The sequence below is a fragment of the Papaver somniferum genome, chromosome 4, assembly GCF_003573695.1.
Source record: "Papaver somniferum cultivar HN1 chromosome 4, ASM357369v1, whole genome shotgun sequence".
NCBI lineage: Eukaryota > Viridiplantae > Streptophyta > Magnoliopsida > Ranunculales > Papaveraceae > Papaver > Papaver somniferum.
The window spans coordinates 5,988,454-6,006,821 of NC_039361.1; the positions used below are offsets into that span (position 1 = coordinate 5,988,454).

The 18,368-nt window shown below is 37.6% G+C and overlaps 2 protein-coding genes across 2 annotated transcripts; both read left to right on the forward strand.

Annotated features, from left to right (window-relative positions):
* Positions 1-5,071: 5,071 nt before the first annotated feature.
* LOC113271883 lies at positions 5,072-6,177 on the forward strand. Its single transcript, XM_026521807.1, has 2 exons — positions 5,072-5,751; positions 6,000-6,177. Exons 1-2 carry the CDS (start codon positions 5,072-5,074, stop codon positions 6,175-6,177), a joined length of 858 nt encoding a protein of 285 aa, XP_026377592.1.
* Positions 6,178-14,098: 7,921 nt separating this feature from the next.
* LOC113273467 (heavy metal-associated isoprenylated plant protein 39-like) lies at positions 14,099-14,892 on the forward strand. The gene has a single exon (XM_026523174.1). It carries the CDS (start codon positions 14,224-14,226, stop codon positions 14,716-14,718), a length of 495 nt encoding a protein of 164 aa, XP_026378959.1. The 5' UTR covers positions 14,099-14,223; the 3' UTR covers positions 14,719-14,892.
* Positions 14,893-18,368: the final 3,476 nt, after the last annotated feature.

Below are 18,368 nucleotides of genomic sequence, written 5' to 3' on the forward strand. Positions count from 1 at the left end.
CCTATATAGCATAGAATTTAACGGGCACTGATCTCAAAAAAAGGTCTCTATGCAGCATACACCCTATATATATTGAGCGAGGTCTAGCTCTTAGTGTTGACCAGATAAGAAAGTTAGTAAGCACCCTTGTGCCTGATCTATCCCCATACTATATTCAACGAATTAAGGTATTTTCTCCCGGAGAAGCTCACGCCCCAGCAGAATCATCAACTTTGACACTTTCAAGTGATGAGATCGGTCGAGTGGTATCAGTTGGAGATGGGAATGAATAACGAAAGAAGTCGACAAAGTAAAATGAGTTCAGGAAGGAAATTTTCTCTATTCGCTTGCTCTATTTTTTTATATAGTTTCTATAGCTAACTGAAAGCTATACATAGAAGAATTCAGGTCACGGTTGGGTGTGATAGAACAGAGGAACTAGCACTGGTCAACTTGATTATAAGTTCTATCGATCTGAATGACGGCTCGCAGTTGATTTAATTGAATCAGTTGATCTAGTAGAGGCGTATCTCACAGTTGGTTTAATGGAATCTGTCTCTCAAGGAGATGGGTAAAGTGTTAAAGAAGACTCAAAGTAGAGCATGGTCTTCTGTTAGATTATGTGGGATAGGTCCATATGCTTCGAGTACTTTCAGTACCTCTACGGGCAAGAAAGCTATACTCTACCGAGATCCAAAAGTGGAGGGTAAATCTTGTGTTCTATTTGTTTATATAGTGACGTACTCTAACTAACTTAAAGTTACCGGATAAAATAAAGATAGGAAAAATTCAACCATTAGATATATCTCATGATATTTATTATGATATTTCTTATGATCCTGAATGGATGTATGTAGAGTATGCTAAATCCCAATAAATATTTGATCGCAGCTATAAAAAAGAGCTCAACCACGTTTTGATCTAGTTGTTTTATCTTCAGTAGAATCAATTCTTTTCCGTATTCAATCTTGTTAGACTGTTGTAAATGAGTTTCATTCTTTCGGAAAGTTGATCGTAATTATTTAGATAATCAAGTTCATCTGGAGGCGTCTAAGCAAGAGGAAAAGCTTAGATATCAGTAAACATTAGCGGCGCTTAGAATTATTTTAGGCGCGACCTATTCCCTTTGGCTATATAATCGTGCGGTTTCTGGAAATTTAAAACCCGATTTCTTCCATAAATTCTCCGATCCAAATTGGATAGAAGTTTCAATCTTTATACCTTTTATTGTTGGAGTTGTTCGGATGGGTGTTCACCCCAAAGTGTTCTCGGACCGCATGCATACATCCGTCAGTAACTTAGTGCAACATGGGAAATTTCATTGATCGTAATCAGCAAAGAAAAGAAAAGGGATGAAAGAACTCATATGTCTATATGAGGGACCCGTAGGAGGCTACCCTACCGATGGAACCTCGAATGGCAACCCCGTATTGTGTTGTACCAGCGGACCAGATTCGGATTGCTATTTCGTTGCCTTTGCTCCGCATGTCCCATATGAGATGGGTGTGTTTCCCCACAGAAGAGGGTGGTGGTTTGGCGGTAGTACTACATCATTGTGTTCATCGATAGGAAGAGAGAAAGAAGGATTTATCTCAGTTGTTGCTGGTCCATCTGACTCACTCGCTTACCGGCTTGAGAAAGGATAACATGGTCTTGATTGGAAATAGACTGAAGTGAAATGGACTTGCTTTCCGCTGACGGCAAAGAGAGCATCTCCGCTTCCATTCCATTAGACATTGAAGCTGACTCGGCAAACAATGTTCAGAGCAGCTAATGTAAGAGTCTAACCAGTTGGCAGAAATTCCCATACTGAGTGTTGGTTGAAATATAAGATAAAGAGTTTTCGGGACTTCTTAGACCTTTAATGACTTGTTCTTGTGAACCTTACTTATGAGATCAAATACTTGGACCAGACTCTTTTTTTTTCAGATAGTTATAGTAGACTCTCGTTTCATAGCTGCCTGGTTGTTCCAATTGGTGGGATGGTTGAGGTAGAGATGAAGATCCCATCCCGGGGGCTATGCAGCTCCTTCTAAGGGGTAGACTTTCGCGTAAGTTCCTTCTTTCCTCGATAAATAAAGAGACAATCAAAGTGTAGCCTTTAAGAAATGATATTCCTCACCCAGTGCTGCTTTGGACTCTTACCCGGAGATCCAACTACTCCCAGACTTGCTTACAATAGCTATCTTCCTTGCCGACTTGAGATCCCGACTGAGTGGACCCTTATAGAGGAAGAATGACGTTTGACGGCTAACACTTCTTCCCTCGCTCTGCTTGTATGGATTTCTTTCATTACTCTATTTGCTTATCGGGCAGAGATTTTTCCATCCAATATTGCAGTTGAAGAGGATTATTCTTTTGGATTTTATAGATCCAATTGCACTTTGAAAAAAAAAACTCAATTGTACGTGAGTGGACACGACTTTCATCTTTAGATCTGAGCTTGACACTAAGTACATTATCTGACATGCCCATCATTGCGGTCATTCTTCCTAAATTGGTGCCCAATCCTAGCTTTGGTACAGGTCCTGTGTTCCCATTAGCAATAACCTTCTCTTATAAATGAGTTGTTTAGGGGTTTATTAACAATAGGGCTTGTGAATGCCCTTTAAACCAGGTTGAGATGCGAGATTTCCCTTAAATCTACCAAGTCCCGCGATAGAGAAAAGAACGAAAGAACACTCACTTTTCTCTTAAGAGAAGTCAAACTTAAATTAACTACCAAATTTGTCTCTCTCCAATATGAGGGTTCTATACTAGCCATGGCAGGTCAATGAAATTCGTCAGAAAAAGAAGAGGCCAGTAAGTAGATAAAGTCAGTGAGACATGGAATGATATGTAGTGACTGATACCGAGAAATATCATAAGAAAGAAGCGTTGTGATCGAACTTTTGTTGGGATTTAACATACTCTACATACATCCATTCAGGATCACCAGATTCTTTTACAGGGAGTATTGGACCACGCCTACCTTACTTCGGGAGTAAACCCGATGAACAGAGCTATAATCGAAGAAACAAAAACTAGGATTAGACAATACTAACAGAGAGAAGGTCTACCAGCCATCTAACCTTAGGCGCAGCTATCGACCGCCAAGAAAGCACCAATCAGCATCTTCTTTGTAAAACATCACGAAGGGAGCTAGGCCTCTGACCCGATGAATTTGTCTCTTGGTTTGACTTTCCTTCTATGTTTTTCTTGTTTGGCCATATCGATGTTGGAAATAGGGAGACCCTTTATGCTAGTAGCGTATTTGCGAGTGTGGATATCCGATTAGATGCGTTTCTAGTTTAGTATGTCCTCAGCAGTTGAGTTTAATTATTCCTTCCGGGCCACTCCTTTCATCTTTGAACTTTAGGAAATGAATCTGCAGAAGCTCGACTTGGGACTCATTCACTCAAATCATAAGAGAATAAAACTTCAATCGTACGCCTCTGGTCCCACCTCCCCTTGACCAACAAATGATCTTGAAAACGCCATTATCTTTTTAAGACATTCCTCCGGATGAAGAAGGACCGATGGAAGAGAAAAAAGATCACGTTATACGGACCGAAGCCTAGGAACTGATCTACTAACTGAGATTTGGCTTTTCTAACCTGAAGCACTAGATGAAATTGGTGTAACTGACTGACCTGCTTCTGGACATTCTTGGACAGTCAACTCGTTCAACCATTAATAAGGCTTCAACGGCTGACTTTGGAATAGTTCTCGAAGCGCCCCTCTCTATTGGAACTGAATTCTTCATAACCCGTTATTTTCACTATGTAAAATATGAAGTTGCCATGTCAGCATAATATGGGCCATTAGATCTGTTACATGTAACGATTTAAGAGTTTTGTCACAGGATCCCAACCCTATATGTATATATACCTTGATACCCATTCTTGTCCTTGGCTCAACTTTCCCCTTTCAGAGATCCGTCGGCTCTTGAAGTCGCTGGTATCTCGTTCAGATCAGCAATTGGGACGTGCTTGACCGAAACCCTTGTATCTCTGATGAAACCCTTCAAAGTTCAAACCTACTGGTCCGTGACAATGTATGGACCTTTACATTGAAAGATGCAGGAGGGCCCAAAAAAAAATGTCGGCAAGGTTAAAATTGTCACATGCGACTCCAAGTTATTCCCTGGATGAGTTCAAAAGAGACTGTCCCTTGTTAATGGCACATATTACAAGCAGTTTGTTGGTCTGTCAAGTGCCCTTTCACTTTGCAAAATCTGTTAATTTGTGACTTGGAGGAAAAAACAGACGGTAGTTATATTGAATGTCACCAAAACAAAAAATAAAAAAGATTAAGTTGCTCAAACGTTGGTCAGCAAATTTGTGCTGATTACTTAGATTGCATTAAGTTAATTTTCAGTTTCCCAATTTGTAAAACAGGATGGGCAATAACAGCAGTTTCCCAATTCTAGAGAGTGTTATATAAGAAATTAGGAGAGAGAAAGTTTATTTGGAGAGCAAGTAAAGTCTTTGTAATATTTTGTATTCAATCTTAAGATCTTGAGGAATAAACAAATGATTTTCACCATGATTTCTTAGAGAGTTACTTAATCTTGAATGGATGTGGTTGTAGGATTTCCTGCAACTACATTTTGGCGCTAGAAACAAATTGGAGTGATAATCCTGTCAACGAGTTTGCAGAATCTTGAAAAATTGGATCTGGAGATTCTGGAGAAAATAAAGATGAAAAGCGAAGAATCTATAGGATCTATAGGAAAAATAAAAATCATGAAGATACAAGGAAGAGGAAGAGGCATACGGTGTAATTCTATAACTAAAACACCACTTTCTGATGCGGATTTTCAAGCAGAAATCACAGGAAGAATACATAAACGAGATTATAAGGGAAAGAAGGTGACGACGGTGGAAAAGAATCTCCTCTAAAGGAGTGGGAAAAAACGAAGATAACGTTTGCAGCAGATGAAATTCCGGAAGAAAATTTAAAGCGAACAGATCCATTGGTGATTACAATAACGGCTGAGCGAACCAAAACTGGTGAAAGGACGGAAAACTCAGAAGAATGGGCGATTAATAGAACGTTGGTGGATACCGGAAGTGCTTTTGATATCCTATTTTATCGTGCGTTTAGAGCCATGGGATACAGAGATGCGGACATGACATGTCCATCTTATAATATACATGGATTTAATAAAACAGTCACAAAACCAAAAGGAGAGATTACAATGCGAATACTGCTGGGAGAAGTAGAAGTGAAGACAACATTATGTGTGGTTGATATCGAATCACCATACAATATGTTATTGTGGAGACCATGGGTGCACGCGATAAAAGCCGCAGCGTCCACACTACATCAATGCATTAGATTCCCAATTCCAAGTGGAATAGGCGAAATTAGAGGAGATGTTCCAAATGCGAAGATCTGCCATCAGGTAGATGTAAAAAATTATGAAGGACGTGCAAAGAAGCGAAAGGATTGCTGGAGAAAAGTAAAGGAGTTAAGGAAAGAAGAAGAATTTCGGATATACATGATTAGAGCGAAGGAAGGGAAAGGAATACCAAGCGAGATACCAGAGAAGGAAGGTGAACCAATTCAAGAGATTAAGGAATCAACACCAACGGGAGAACCAAGAGCGAATTTCACTGCAGCAGAACCAACGAAAGAAGTAAATGTTGGTACAGAAGAAGAACCAGAAATACTGAAAATAGGAACTAAGATTGATAAAGAAGAAGAAGAAGAAAAAACAATAAACATATTGCGCGAATATAGTGATATCTTCGCATGGAGTATGGAAGAAATGCCAGGAATAGATCTGTATGTTGCATTCCATAAATTGGATACTAAAAAGAATGCAAAGCCATTTAAACAAAGAATAAGGAAGATCGCAACAACATATCATCCTCAAATAGAAACAGAGTTACAAAAGATGTTAGAGGCAGGGATTATAAGACCAGCAAAATATCCAGAATGGATAGCAAACATGGTGGTGGTGCCAAAGAAAAACAAGGGTATAGAATTTGCATAGACTTCAGTGATTTAAATAAAGTATGTATGAAGGACAGTTATCCTTTACCAGATATTCCACAAATGGTAGAATCAGCGTCAGGAAATGGTAGAATCTCATTGCTAGATGGGTATAAAGGTTATAATCAAATTCCTTTGGCTGAAGAAGATCAAGAACATACCGCTTTTTCGCACCCCGAGGATTATATTGTTGTACGAAAATGCCGTTTGGATTGAAGAATGCGGGTGCGACGTATCAACGAATGGTAGAAAAGGTGTTTGAAAAATGGATACATAAAACAGTAGAGGTCTATGTCGATGACATGTTAGTAAAGAGAAAAGAGGCGGAAGATCATGTTGATGATTTGAGAGAAATTTTTGAGCAGATGCGAAAGTTCAATATCAAGGTGAACCCAAAAATATGTGTTTTTGGAGTATCATAAGGAAATATTTTGGGTTATATAGTCTCTAAAAAGGGAATAGAAGTTGATCCAGATAAGGTACAAGCGATTAGAGATATGCCACTCCCAGCAACGGTGAAGGATGTTCAAAAGTTAAATGTATTAATAGCTTCGATGGGATTTCACGTTCTTTGGACAAGTGTAAACATTTCTTCAACATATTAAAGAAAGGAGCAAAATTTGAGTGGGCAGAGGAATGTGACAAGGCGTTACAAAGCATAAAAAATTACTTAATGAATTTATCCATTATGCAAACGGCAAAGCCAGGAGAAGAATTTCTTTTATATTGGCATCCACACCATATGCATTAAGCGCGGTCTTGTTACGTTCGGATCAAGGGGTAGAAAAACCAATATATTATATAAGCAAAACGTACAATTCTGCAGAGAAAAATTATTCAAGGATTGAAAAACTAATTCTCGCACTCGTGTATGCATCATTTAAACTTCGCATTTATTTTCAGGCTCATAAGATTAAGGTATTAACAAAGGTACCAATTGAACCTGCGATGAAAAATTGAAAAAGATCAAGGAGACTTGAAAGATGGAATGCACAATTGGGAAATTTTAAAATCGGTTTTGAAATATTATCTTCACTAAAGTCACAAATCATCGCAGAGTTCCTGGCCGAATTTCCATTGGAGGAAGATGAGTATGTAGATGATATGATGGACGTGGATGAGGAACATGGGAATCTTAAAGATTTATTGACAGATCGAAATTCAAACATATGAGAGATACTAGTAGATGGATCGTCTAATGGAGAAGAAAATAGTATTGGTATTGTCTTTATTTCACCAGAAGGAGAGCGAATAGCTTACTCATTCAGGTTGGAGTTCGCATCTACAAACAATGAAACCGAGTATGAGGCAGTTGTACATGCATTGAAGTTAGCAATTGAAATGGAGGTACAGGAAGCGCGAGTAACTAGTAATTCCCAATTGGTAATTCGACAGATAGAAGGTAAATATTGTACAAATGAACCATCTTTACAGAAATATAAGAAATTGGTCATGGAATTAGCAGAGCGAATTCCAAACATAAGCTGGAGACATATGGGTAGAAAAGATAACAGGCTCGCAGATGCATTGGCTTTCATACCCTCCATGTTAATAGATCCAATTGCACGAGATATAAAGATACAAACGCTTTATTTACCATCTATAAAGAAAGAAGACGAAACAGAAGCAGAAGTGATGATAGTAGAAGACAAGGAAGGAGAACAAATGAACAAAGACAAAGATTGGAGAACTGAGCTTCATTTATATCTAGACAAGGGAGAGCTACCAAGAAAAAGATTAGAAGCACACAAACTAAAAAGTCATGCGACAAATTATGAATTAAGGAATTGTATTCTGTATAGAAGATCATTTTCCGGACCTTCTCTTAGATGTCTCACGCGAAAATAAGGAATGGAAATCTTAAAGGCATTATATTATGGGGATGATGGAAACCACGGTGGAGGAAGATCACTCGCATACAGAGCGAAGATACAAGGATATTATTGGCCTTACATGCACGAAGATGCAAAGCAAGTATCAAGACGATGCGAAGAGTGTCAACGTCATGGGAAGAAAATACACGCACCGGGAGCAATGCTAAACACGTCAGCAAACGCATAGCCATTCGGAAAATAGGGAATTGACATTGTTGGTCCGTTTATACCAGGAACAGGGGAAAGAAGATATATAATTGTAGCAATAGATTATTTCACAAAGTGGGCATAAGTGAAAGCAGTTCAGCATATTCGTGATAAAGACATATTAACGTTTATTTTTGAAAATATCATATGCAGATTTGGCATCCCTGCACGGTTAGTATCTGAGAACGGAAAACAATTTGAGGGTGAGAATATAGAGATGCTACTCAATGCGTTCAAAATTCAAAGTGGAAAGTCTACCCCCCTATATCCGCAGAGTAATGGACAAGTAGAAGCAACCAACAAAACAATCGCAGACACATTAAAGAAGAAGTTGGAAGGACATAATAAAGGTTGGTGCGAACAAGTACATAACGTAGTATGGGAATACAGAACAACAAGAAGGGAAGCGACAGGAATGTCCCCTTTCTGTTTAACATATGGGGTAGAAGCAATGTTACCAACAGAAGTCATTATCCATACTACAAGAAAGAAGCTTGGGAGAAGAATCTAAGTGCGGATTTAATCTTAACAAAACTTTATGATCTAGAAGAAGCTCGATAGGTCGCCTTGCAACATATGGAAAATTATCAAAGAAGATTAGCTCGAGAATACAATAAACGGGTTAAGATAAGAGAATTTCAACCAGGAGAATTAGTGTTGCGAGAAATACCAGTTTATCAGAAAGGAGGAGATGGGAAGTTAGAAAAGAAGTGGGACGGACCATATATAATAAAAAGAATAGTTGGAAATGGAGCTTATGAGTTGGGGGAACCCGAAGGAAGAGATGTAGGACGAAAATTAGATCATCCTTGGAATAGGTTATATTTGAAGAAATATTATCCATGAACATACACGATATAAATCGCACAGGTAAAAAATGTGAAATCAAGAATGTGAGTTCCTATTTTTGAAAATGGATGTAATATTCAATTCAATAAACAATTTGGAAGATTCCGTTCGTTCTCAAGAATTTCGCTCATCAGAAAAAGGCAAGTGTAAGTCCTTATAATAAGACCTTAATATAAGGCAACATAATATATAATCACAGAAGAGAGGCATCCAACTGTGGCGTGCACCCTAGTTCGTATAAATGCAAGAGGCAAAAAGTAAGACCTATCGCACGTCACATTTGGGGAAAACCTGGTAAGCATGACTCAAGGGAAAGCTACATCGACCCTGGAACTTGAGTCATGGAGATTTGGGGTGAGAAAAAACGAAAAAGCCCATCCAGGAGAGGTGCCTTAAATTTTCAGTCTAAGTTCGTTGCCTTAGATTGGAAAATCAAGGTAAGAAAGTCTCTCCTAAGGAATGCAGAAACTCGATCAGGGTGTCGAGGTACACGGTTGAGTCAAGAGTGCCCGGCGTGTCTGGAGCTTACCTTGTCACTATTGACAAGTCCTGACTATGATGCACTCGGTCTGAAGATACCCCACTTAGGGTGCGGTCTCGTAACCATAAACCTTATCGGTGGAGGGATAAGAGACTGCGAAATCAACTGGTTGTTGTATTACCGGATGGGAGGAGCCAACCTTAACCCAGTAGAGGTAAGCTTCCTTGAAGGGGCAACCAGGGGGAATATAAGGACGGCACCCTCCATTAGGGAGCTGAATTGTGTCAAAATACGTAAATGTCATGAGGCTTTTTACTCAAGGGAGTATCAAGGCTTGTCATATTTACGCACGATAAAAAACCTGAAGAGGAAATAATACAAGAATATGATAAGGCGAGATCAAAGGGTCCTTACATTTAGGTGTAAGGACCGCCTGCGATCTCGTCACACAAAAATAAAAGATAAATTAAGGCAAGATAATACCTTTACTTATGAAGGCAACATAAGACCTCATGAGAAAAGTTGTATATAAACTAATGTTGTTTTGCAGGGAATTCACGAAAAATAGCAAGATTCATAAAATTCATACACTTGTTTCTTACAACACATATAATAAGAGGCAAGTAGGGGAGTTAAAATAAAAAAATATTATTTTTCTTGATTAAGAAACAAGTTCAGAATGTATCAAAATATAAAAGGGGAATTCAGATAATTAAGGAGTGACAAGACTAAGCATTGTTGGGAGGTACATCTTGTTCAATCAAAGACTTTTCAACATCAATCTTGTGGCTTGGATTTGGGTTCTTAGCTTCGGCATTAGTCTTATCAACAGAATCAATATTGCCAGATTTTTTCTTCTCAAGTTGATCCTCTGAAAAGGAAGCATCAATATCATCTTCATGATCTTTTCATCATCGCTTACGAATTCAAAGTCACTATCCGGTTCTGGATACTTCGCGTTTTCGCTTATATTAAGGGGAGGGACAGTTACTGGAGAAAGAAAATTGCTCAGAAGGATTTGATTAACTAAAGTTTGAGCATTAACATGGGCCTTGCGAATAACTTCTTTCTCAACATTTCTGGCATTGATTTCTGCGAAATTTTGATAGATTTGCGAATCTTCTTCGCGCTCGGTCTCGAGAAGCAGTAAAAGAAACTTCAAGATTCGTATAATCAATATCCAGGTTCGTACGATCTTTGTGAACTTTAGCTAAGTCAGATCTCAATTGGGATATAGTGGATTGATTCGATTTTTCGGACTCTGCAAAAATTGATATGGAATCATAATGTGAAAGCAAAAATTCGAAGAAATAAATAAAAGGATTAGAAATTTAAGGCAGTAAACTCTAGCTGACTACCTTCGCAGAATTTAGAAAAGGCAAGAGTGTTATTCTTCATACTTTACATAGTTTTATCAAAATCGTCACCAACTAAGCCATCGAGACGAGATCGAATCTTCTTTTTATCAGCAGAGAGAGAATTATTCCTTTTCTTAAGGTCATCATGAGAATGCTTCAGTTGATCATACTGTTCTTGAAGTTGGTTCATCTTCACAGTCAAGTTTATTTTACTTTGGATGATTTTTTCGTTCTGGGTGTTTAATTCCTTAAATGATGCTTCATGCTGAACTTCTAGTGAACGAAGAGCTTGTTCTTGGTCATCATTTATTTTTTGGAGAATTAAGTACTGATACGAAAACATTGCTTCTTTCTTTAAAAAAGAGTGTTTCTTCATAGAAAGAGTATGGTTCTCTTCTGATAAGGTTTGATGTCTTAAATCAGCACTATATAACAATTTAGACATGTGGGAAATCTGAGTATTTAATACTTCAATCTCTTGATTAAGATGACTATTTTCATGAGTTAGATTGTTAATATGGTCAAGCGAATATGAATGTTGGTTATTTAATTGATTTAGTTGAATCTGCAACGTCTCATTATTCGCACGATTATCTTCAGCAAGAAATTGGAAGGTGAATCTCTCCGCAACTCGCTTCTGGTTTAAATCTTAATAAATGCTTGGAGAAGTTTAAAAAATAGGGTAAGCGAAGAAATATACTACAAGAAGCAATAAGTGAAAAGAAAAATACCTCTAAGTTTTTGGTTCTGGTTGCGAAGACCTTCAGAATCAAGGATTGCAACTTGGAGTTCTCCTTTCAGTTTACCAACTTCCTTTTCTAAAAGAGTGTTCTGGTGTGAAAGCTCTAGTTGAGAGCAACTAGATTTAAAACTCCCTTCAGCCAAAATTATTCAATGATGAGATTCCTAAGGAAGAAAGAAAGTAAGGATAAATAATAAAGATATTATAATCAAAAGAACACATACAAGAGGTACTTACCAAGACATCTAGAGCGGTATGAAAACTTGGATCAATTTGAGAATGGATCTCGTCTCTTGTAGCTTTATTAGAAGGAAATTCGCATAGAAGTTTACTTAAAGTAGAACATATGTGAATTTTGTGAGGATCACTAGTGGATGACTGAGCAGAATTGATAATGTCACGTAAAGTTTGAGAAGAAAACTGTACACTATCCAGGGCTTTCTTATCAAGGGAAATGGATTCCAATAAGAAAGAGGAAGATAAAGAAGGGGAAACAGAAATAGAAGGAGAAGAAATAGTAAAATTCGCAGAGTTGAGAATATCCACAGTATTTTGAATGGTATCGATACTTATGGGCAAAGGAGAGTTCACAAAGGTTGAAATAGTTTGAACAACATCCGGAGCAAACGTAGAAGCAGGAGTGGGGGTACCCTGTAAACCTTGATCAGTAACGGTTTTCTCTTCAGTAGGAAAAATTTCTTCGAGAGTAACAGAGACATTCGCATAAAAAGGAAAAATATTAGTTTGAACTGGAGATGGAGGAATGACGTCTGCGACGCCAAATTCAGGAATAGAAATATTTGATTTAAGAGTTGTGGGCTTGCGAACTCTCTTAAGTTTCGGTACTTTCCCTCCACCTATCTCACAATCGGAGTCCTGGGAAAACAACGCAGATAGGAAATAGAGGCAACAATATTGTTTGATACAAATAGAATATTTCTTACTCCTTTGTTGTGCAAAGTCTTCCTCTTGAGAGATTCTTTGTCCTTGATATCTGAAGAAGATTTAGGGTTGGAGACAGTTACTTTGAGACCACTCGAAGAGGAATTTTTCCTGCAAACAGTAGGGGAGTTAAGTTAATCATGACATCAACAATCGTGATCGACATTAACAATTATGATCAACAATCGTAGTTAACAGAAGAAAAAGAGGATGATTTTGATTGAACGCACAAACCTTGGATTTGGATCCATGAGCATAATGGTCATAAAACCGCAGCAGCAGTAACAGATGAATCAGGGAAGTAGAAGTCTCGAGGAAAAAGAGATATAAACAAAATTAAAAGAAACGGAGAACTTATTTCTCAAGGATAAATCAATAGATAGAAAAGAAAGATGACCGGTTAGAGACGGGTTGTATCGGTAAAAAGCAGAAAAATAACACGTGCAGAAAGAGAGGCTGAAATTACGGAAGAATGTCGGCAAAATAAATATGAAGAAATAAACATGTGCGATAAGTTGGATTGAAAGTTTCTCACATCGCTCACTCTATAAAGAGAACGATGTGAGAAGAGGAAAAATGCAGGAGTGAAATATCGCACATTCATTATGTATGCGAAATAAAGGTCATCTAATGTAAGCGAAGACCATCGCATATATTAAAATTAGGATGACGTATTTAACGATGTCAGCATAGTCACGAGTAAAGTATGATGATCTGTACGAAACTGTAAGGTGTGCGAAGTTGAGCGAATGTATATGAGCGATTGTAACTCACAGTGATTCCGAAAATAGGGGATCTATTAGCTGTCATCCACTATGTATTACCCTATATAAAGGGAAGGAAACTGTGTATTGAGGGATCTTTCTAGAGTGAGTGTTATATAAGAAATTAGGAGAGAGAAAGTTTATTTGGAGAGCAAGTAAAGTCTTTGTAATATTTTGTATTCAATCTTAAGATTTTGAGGAATAAATAAATAATTGTCACCATGATTTCTTAGAGAGTCACTTAATCTTGAATGGATGTGGTTGTAGGATTTCCTGCAACTACAATCATGGTTTGTCACGGTTGGTAGCACAATTATTGTGTGCATCAATATTCCTTACTGTAACTCTCCTGCAACTAAAGTTTTCATTCTAGCTAGGTCTCATCACATTTCGGGTGGCACTTTGGAACTCTCTCCTACCAGATGGTGTACAATTTTTAATTAGCGAGTGATCATCTGTGTTTTATAGGGCATGCAACAACATGACTAGTCCCATTTTGGACGCCCCAAAACCTCCATTATTAAGGTCTAATATACCAAAAAGAAATGAAAAAGTGATCATCTTTTTCTTCTTAACTCGGTTACATAAAAGGCGCTTTACATTTTAATATCGTGTTCTCTAGGATTCTTCATGGGTTTTTCTAGACGAGACAACTTTACCAAATTTTTATATGTTTCTGCGCATTTAAACATATCCGATAAGGGTGTCTTTCCTAATAGACGGAAAGGCGTAAAAACTAGCACCTATAAAGTCTAGAGATAAAGTGTGGTCAAGTCACTGAGCCAGCCGTCTTAAAACGTGCTGTCCACTGTACTGAGTTCCTTCATCGAAACACTTTGACTTCACTGTACAGGGCACTTTACAATGCTGTATATAAACTCCAAGGGGTCTCCTCATTTGACATCATTCAATCCAACCTCCTTCAATTTCCTCACTACATAATTCTCTTTCTGCATCTCTCACTCAATTTGCGCTCTTAAACTTCATTAAAACTAGTCGTGTTATATCAGTACTTACGCTTACTTGATTAATTTTCAGAAGAACAATGCAGAAAATCATACTGGAACTTGATTTACACGACGACAGATGCAAACAAAAGGCCATGAAATCAGTTTCTGGTATTCGAGGAGTTAGTTCTGTATCGATGGATACGAGTAGTAAGAAATTAACAGTTATTGGAGATGTTGATGCAGTAATTGTAGTAAGGAAACTAAGAAGACATTGTCATACAAATCTGGTTTCAGTTGAACAAGAAAAGAAGAAAGAAGAATCCAAAAAGGAAGAACCGAAGAAAGAGGAACCAAAAAAGGTAGAGTCAAAGAAAGAAGAACCCGAAAAGATTGAACCAAAGAAGGAAGAACCCAAAAAAGTTGAACCATATAATCTTCATATCATGCCTACACCTTATTACTACGATCATCGTATGCCTGCACAATATTATGATCCGCGTATGATTACACCTTATTATGATCCTCACATGACCTCGAGTTACTATGCTCCGTGTGCCGAAGAAAATCCTAATACCTGTGTTATTTGCTGAAGAGTCCATTTATTAATGAAGGGTGGTGTAAATTTAAACTTAACCTTCTGATAACACTGACGAAATTGCTTTGTATTTAGTTTTATAAAATCTTATGTTTAATCATTCAAATTCATTATTAATGTTTAGAACAGACACAAAATAAAAGTATGTAACGGGGATATTGTAAAGAAAAGGCACTCCTACATTTTTATTTATAATTCAAATGTGATTTTTTTTTGTATGGATCCTCAAATGCTATACAGAAAATAGATACAATATCCATGAGTGGAGGAAATACTTTATCAAACAAGATTAAAATCACAATAGTAGAAACGATCTATTTTTTTGTAGTACAAGGAGGCGTCGGGCCACAGTGAGTGATGCGATATCAAGGTAGGGGATGAAGTCTTTACGAGTTGGAAAACATAACATATTGCTCTCTCTCTGGTGGAGTTTCACCAACCAGACATGACTAATTCTTGGATGAGAATACATAGGGAGATTTAAATATCAAAAGAACACTGGATTTTGTGCCCCTGCTACGCACTGGGCGGACCCGAAAATCATCGTATTTTTTTAACCATATTTTCGATTAGGTATGGCTCGGCTTCGCCTCGCCCCGTCGTTTAGGATTTTTGATTTTCGATTAGGTGTGGTTTGGCTTCGCCTCGCCCTGTCACTTACAATTTATGATTTTTGCGTGGCTAATGCATGCCTAAGATTTTTGAAGTGTGTAAAATAAACCCGTCAAAACAACACCTTGATCTTGTCATTCTTGCCAGCAACAACATCTTTTGTCATTCTGGCCAGCAACAACACCTTGATCTGGTCCATCTGAGTATCAATCTATTTAGTTTCATTCTTGCCAGAAATATTATGTTTGCAACAGACTAAAAAAATAAAAGTACGATGACCAACACACGAATGGTCAAAAATGACCCAAGACAAAAAAGCAGTCCAAATAAACATACCACGACTTTCTCAGGGTCCTCTAGAAGAACAATTAAACATTAAACTTAAAAGATTGGGAAAACTAAAAAATTGTGATTCATGTCTTTGTTAACAATGGCAACAGTATTGTCCGTAGAAACGTAGAGTTGGGGATCATGATCTTAAAAGAAAATACAATCAAAATGATACAATTTTAAATCATTAACACGTCCACTGCCACTGCACCTGATCAAATAAGTTTAAACACTTAACACGCCCCGCCCCGTCGCGATCCATTAAACCTTGAATCGATGGAAGCTCTGTTCATCATGATATACTAACCCTTTATTGTAGACGCAGGCCTTCCTCAAACATTTTGTGTGCATGATCTGATGTTACCACAACCGAGTTTAGTGTGTTCTCCTAATCCCTTGTTTCATCTTCTTCCCACCATACCTGTCCACTTCTTTGTTCATCCATATCCCACAAACTTCCCGCTCCTTAAATGACTCTCTAAAATTAAAATATGTTGACATAGTTATAATTTAAAAGTAAGTGCTTTAAGTACTTTTTAAAAATTGTTTTCAGGAAGCAAAGTATAGCTTCATTAAGTTTATTTGCGAACAGACGCGGCTAAGAAAAATGTTCACTTTAGTACCTGTAGCAGCATTTTTCTACAACTGAACAGCTAGTGTTCTCGCTGGTAGTTGTAGCAACATTTGTCTTGAGTCCCTCCATTGGGCATTTCCACCCCATTGATCATTAGAAATCCTACCAGCAACACCAATCTGACTGCCGCAAATTTCTGTCCTCAACTAAAAAAATAAATGATTAGGATAATGATGCAAATCAAATAAGAAATAAATCAAATAAAAACCTCCATGCAACGGCACCTAGCACCACAGGTAAAAACAGTGGAGAAAAAACTTAAGTTACACACAACTAATTAAAAACTCTCCTCTTCAATACCTTGCGGGAGTGTCATCTCTTTTCTCCGGCTAAAGAAGAGAGCATACAAAACAAAACAAAAACTAATAGAAAGATTAGTAATTAAAAGACCAAAATGGCTTCCCAACAAAAATTACAGTAAAAATATTAACCTCACCAAAGGAATTGCATCATGTATAAGAAAAATTTTCTTATTCTAACAATATTTCAGAAAATTAAAACCATCACCAGCTCCTGCACCACAACCAAATATAAATCACCTCCACGGCCCTCACCAAGCCACCACTCGCTCCCAGAATGTACCACTTCCAACACCTCTACTACCACCTACTTCTCCAATGAAATGTTTAAGCAACGAAATTGTAAATAAGAACATGGTGAAAGATAGTGTATGTATGTACTAATCAGCTGGAATGAGAATATAAGCCCGTGCATACCATCACCAGTATAAGTACAAACAAACCGAGATTAAAACAACATTTACTAATCCACTAAACTTCAACATGAGGAACTAAACACAAATCTTTTTTCTGGATTCATAAATAAAATAAACCAATCAAAAGATAGTATACCAAGAGAACGGAATTTTCCTGTTAATTCTTTTGAGTAACGAACAATAAAGTGACATGAGCAACACAGATCACTAAGACCTATAAAGAAATACATGAGTTCAATGTGAAAGAGAACCATTTCAGCTGCAATACCACTTCCAGGTCTCACTTTCTCTTGCATTCATTACCACCAACACCATTTACACCATATCAGCTGCACTATACTCCTCAACATCAAACTAAACCAAATGATTAAGATTGTCCATGACCTGCGAAACCACAGCAGTAAACTAAAGTTAAAACAAAATTCTGAAAGGCAAAATCAAAGCATGGAGAGAAGAGACGGCAGAAACGGTTTTAGGTTTTCAACATCTCAGATTTTAGGTTTGAATCCTTATTTGGTGAAGTTGGAGATGGCTTGCTTGGAGCTACTTTACCTTCCTGCTTTCCTAAAGAGAATAATCACTATGGGATAATCATGTGCAAAAAGCCTAAATATATTTCCCCAAGTAAAACCCTAAGATTTCACCGTGAATAATGATTCGGAAAACAATCACGAATAGCTACATCAAAATCTTCGTTCTCTATCATGAGAAGTAACACCTTCATCAAGAAAAAAGGCTAAAGAAAAATCAAGATACAAAATCAAGAAAAACTGATGGAATCTAAATGATATTATCACGATTATTATAAAGAAAAAAAACAGCGAAACCTTGAGGTGTTAGTTTACTTGTCGTAAGACAACAGGAAAAAGATGGATATCCCTTATCACCGAAGTTGATGGTGTTACCCTAGCTATTGATCTCACAGTGCAACAACATCTCCATCAGGTGATAATATAAAGTGACTTATATTATTGATCCGTGCAGCTACGAATTCATAGTGTTGTGAAACAATCAATGGGTTTGGCTCATAGGGTTTCTTTTAAGGTTTTTTTTTTTTGGGTTTCGTTCATAGGATCTCTGTAACGATTTAAGATTGTATCTGAGTTAGGTTATCTGATTTAGGGTTAATGCGAACGGGACTTGAAATAGGGTGTTTTCCAAGTTATTATAACCCATTGACCAATGGAGTTTCGCCAAATGTCCTCTCCACGTTTAATGTTAAAGCTCTTCTCTCAGCCCTCGTGAAATTCAATTCTCTTCTCTCATTGATCGCGGCCCTCTCCTCTCACTGCTCGCAGCCCTTTTCCCTCATTGATCGTGGCCCTCTTCCCTCGTTGAGCGGTGACGCTTACCA

Coding starts and splice junctions, on each gene's coding strand:
- LOC113271883 (XM_026521807.1), top strand. CDS start 5,072: ATGGGATACAGAGATGCGGACATGACATGTCCATCTTATAATATACAT. Junction 5,752..5,999: donor GAAATGCCAGGAATAGATCT/GTATGTTGCATT, acceptor TATGAAGGACAG/TTATCCTTTACCAGATATTC.
- LOC113273467 (XM_026523174.1), top strand. CDS start 14,224: ATGCAGAAAATCATACTGGAACTTGATTTACACGACGACAGATGCAAA.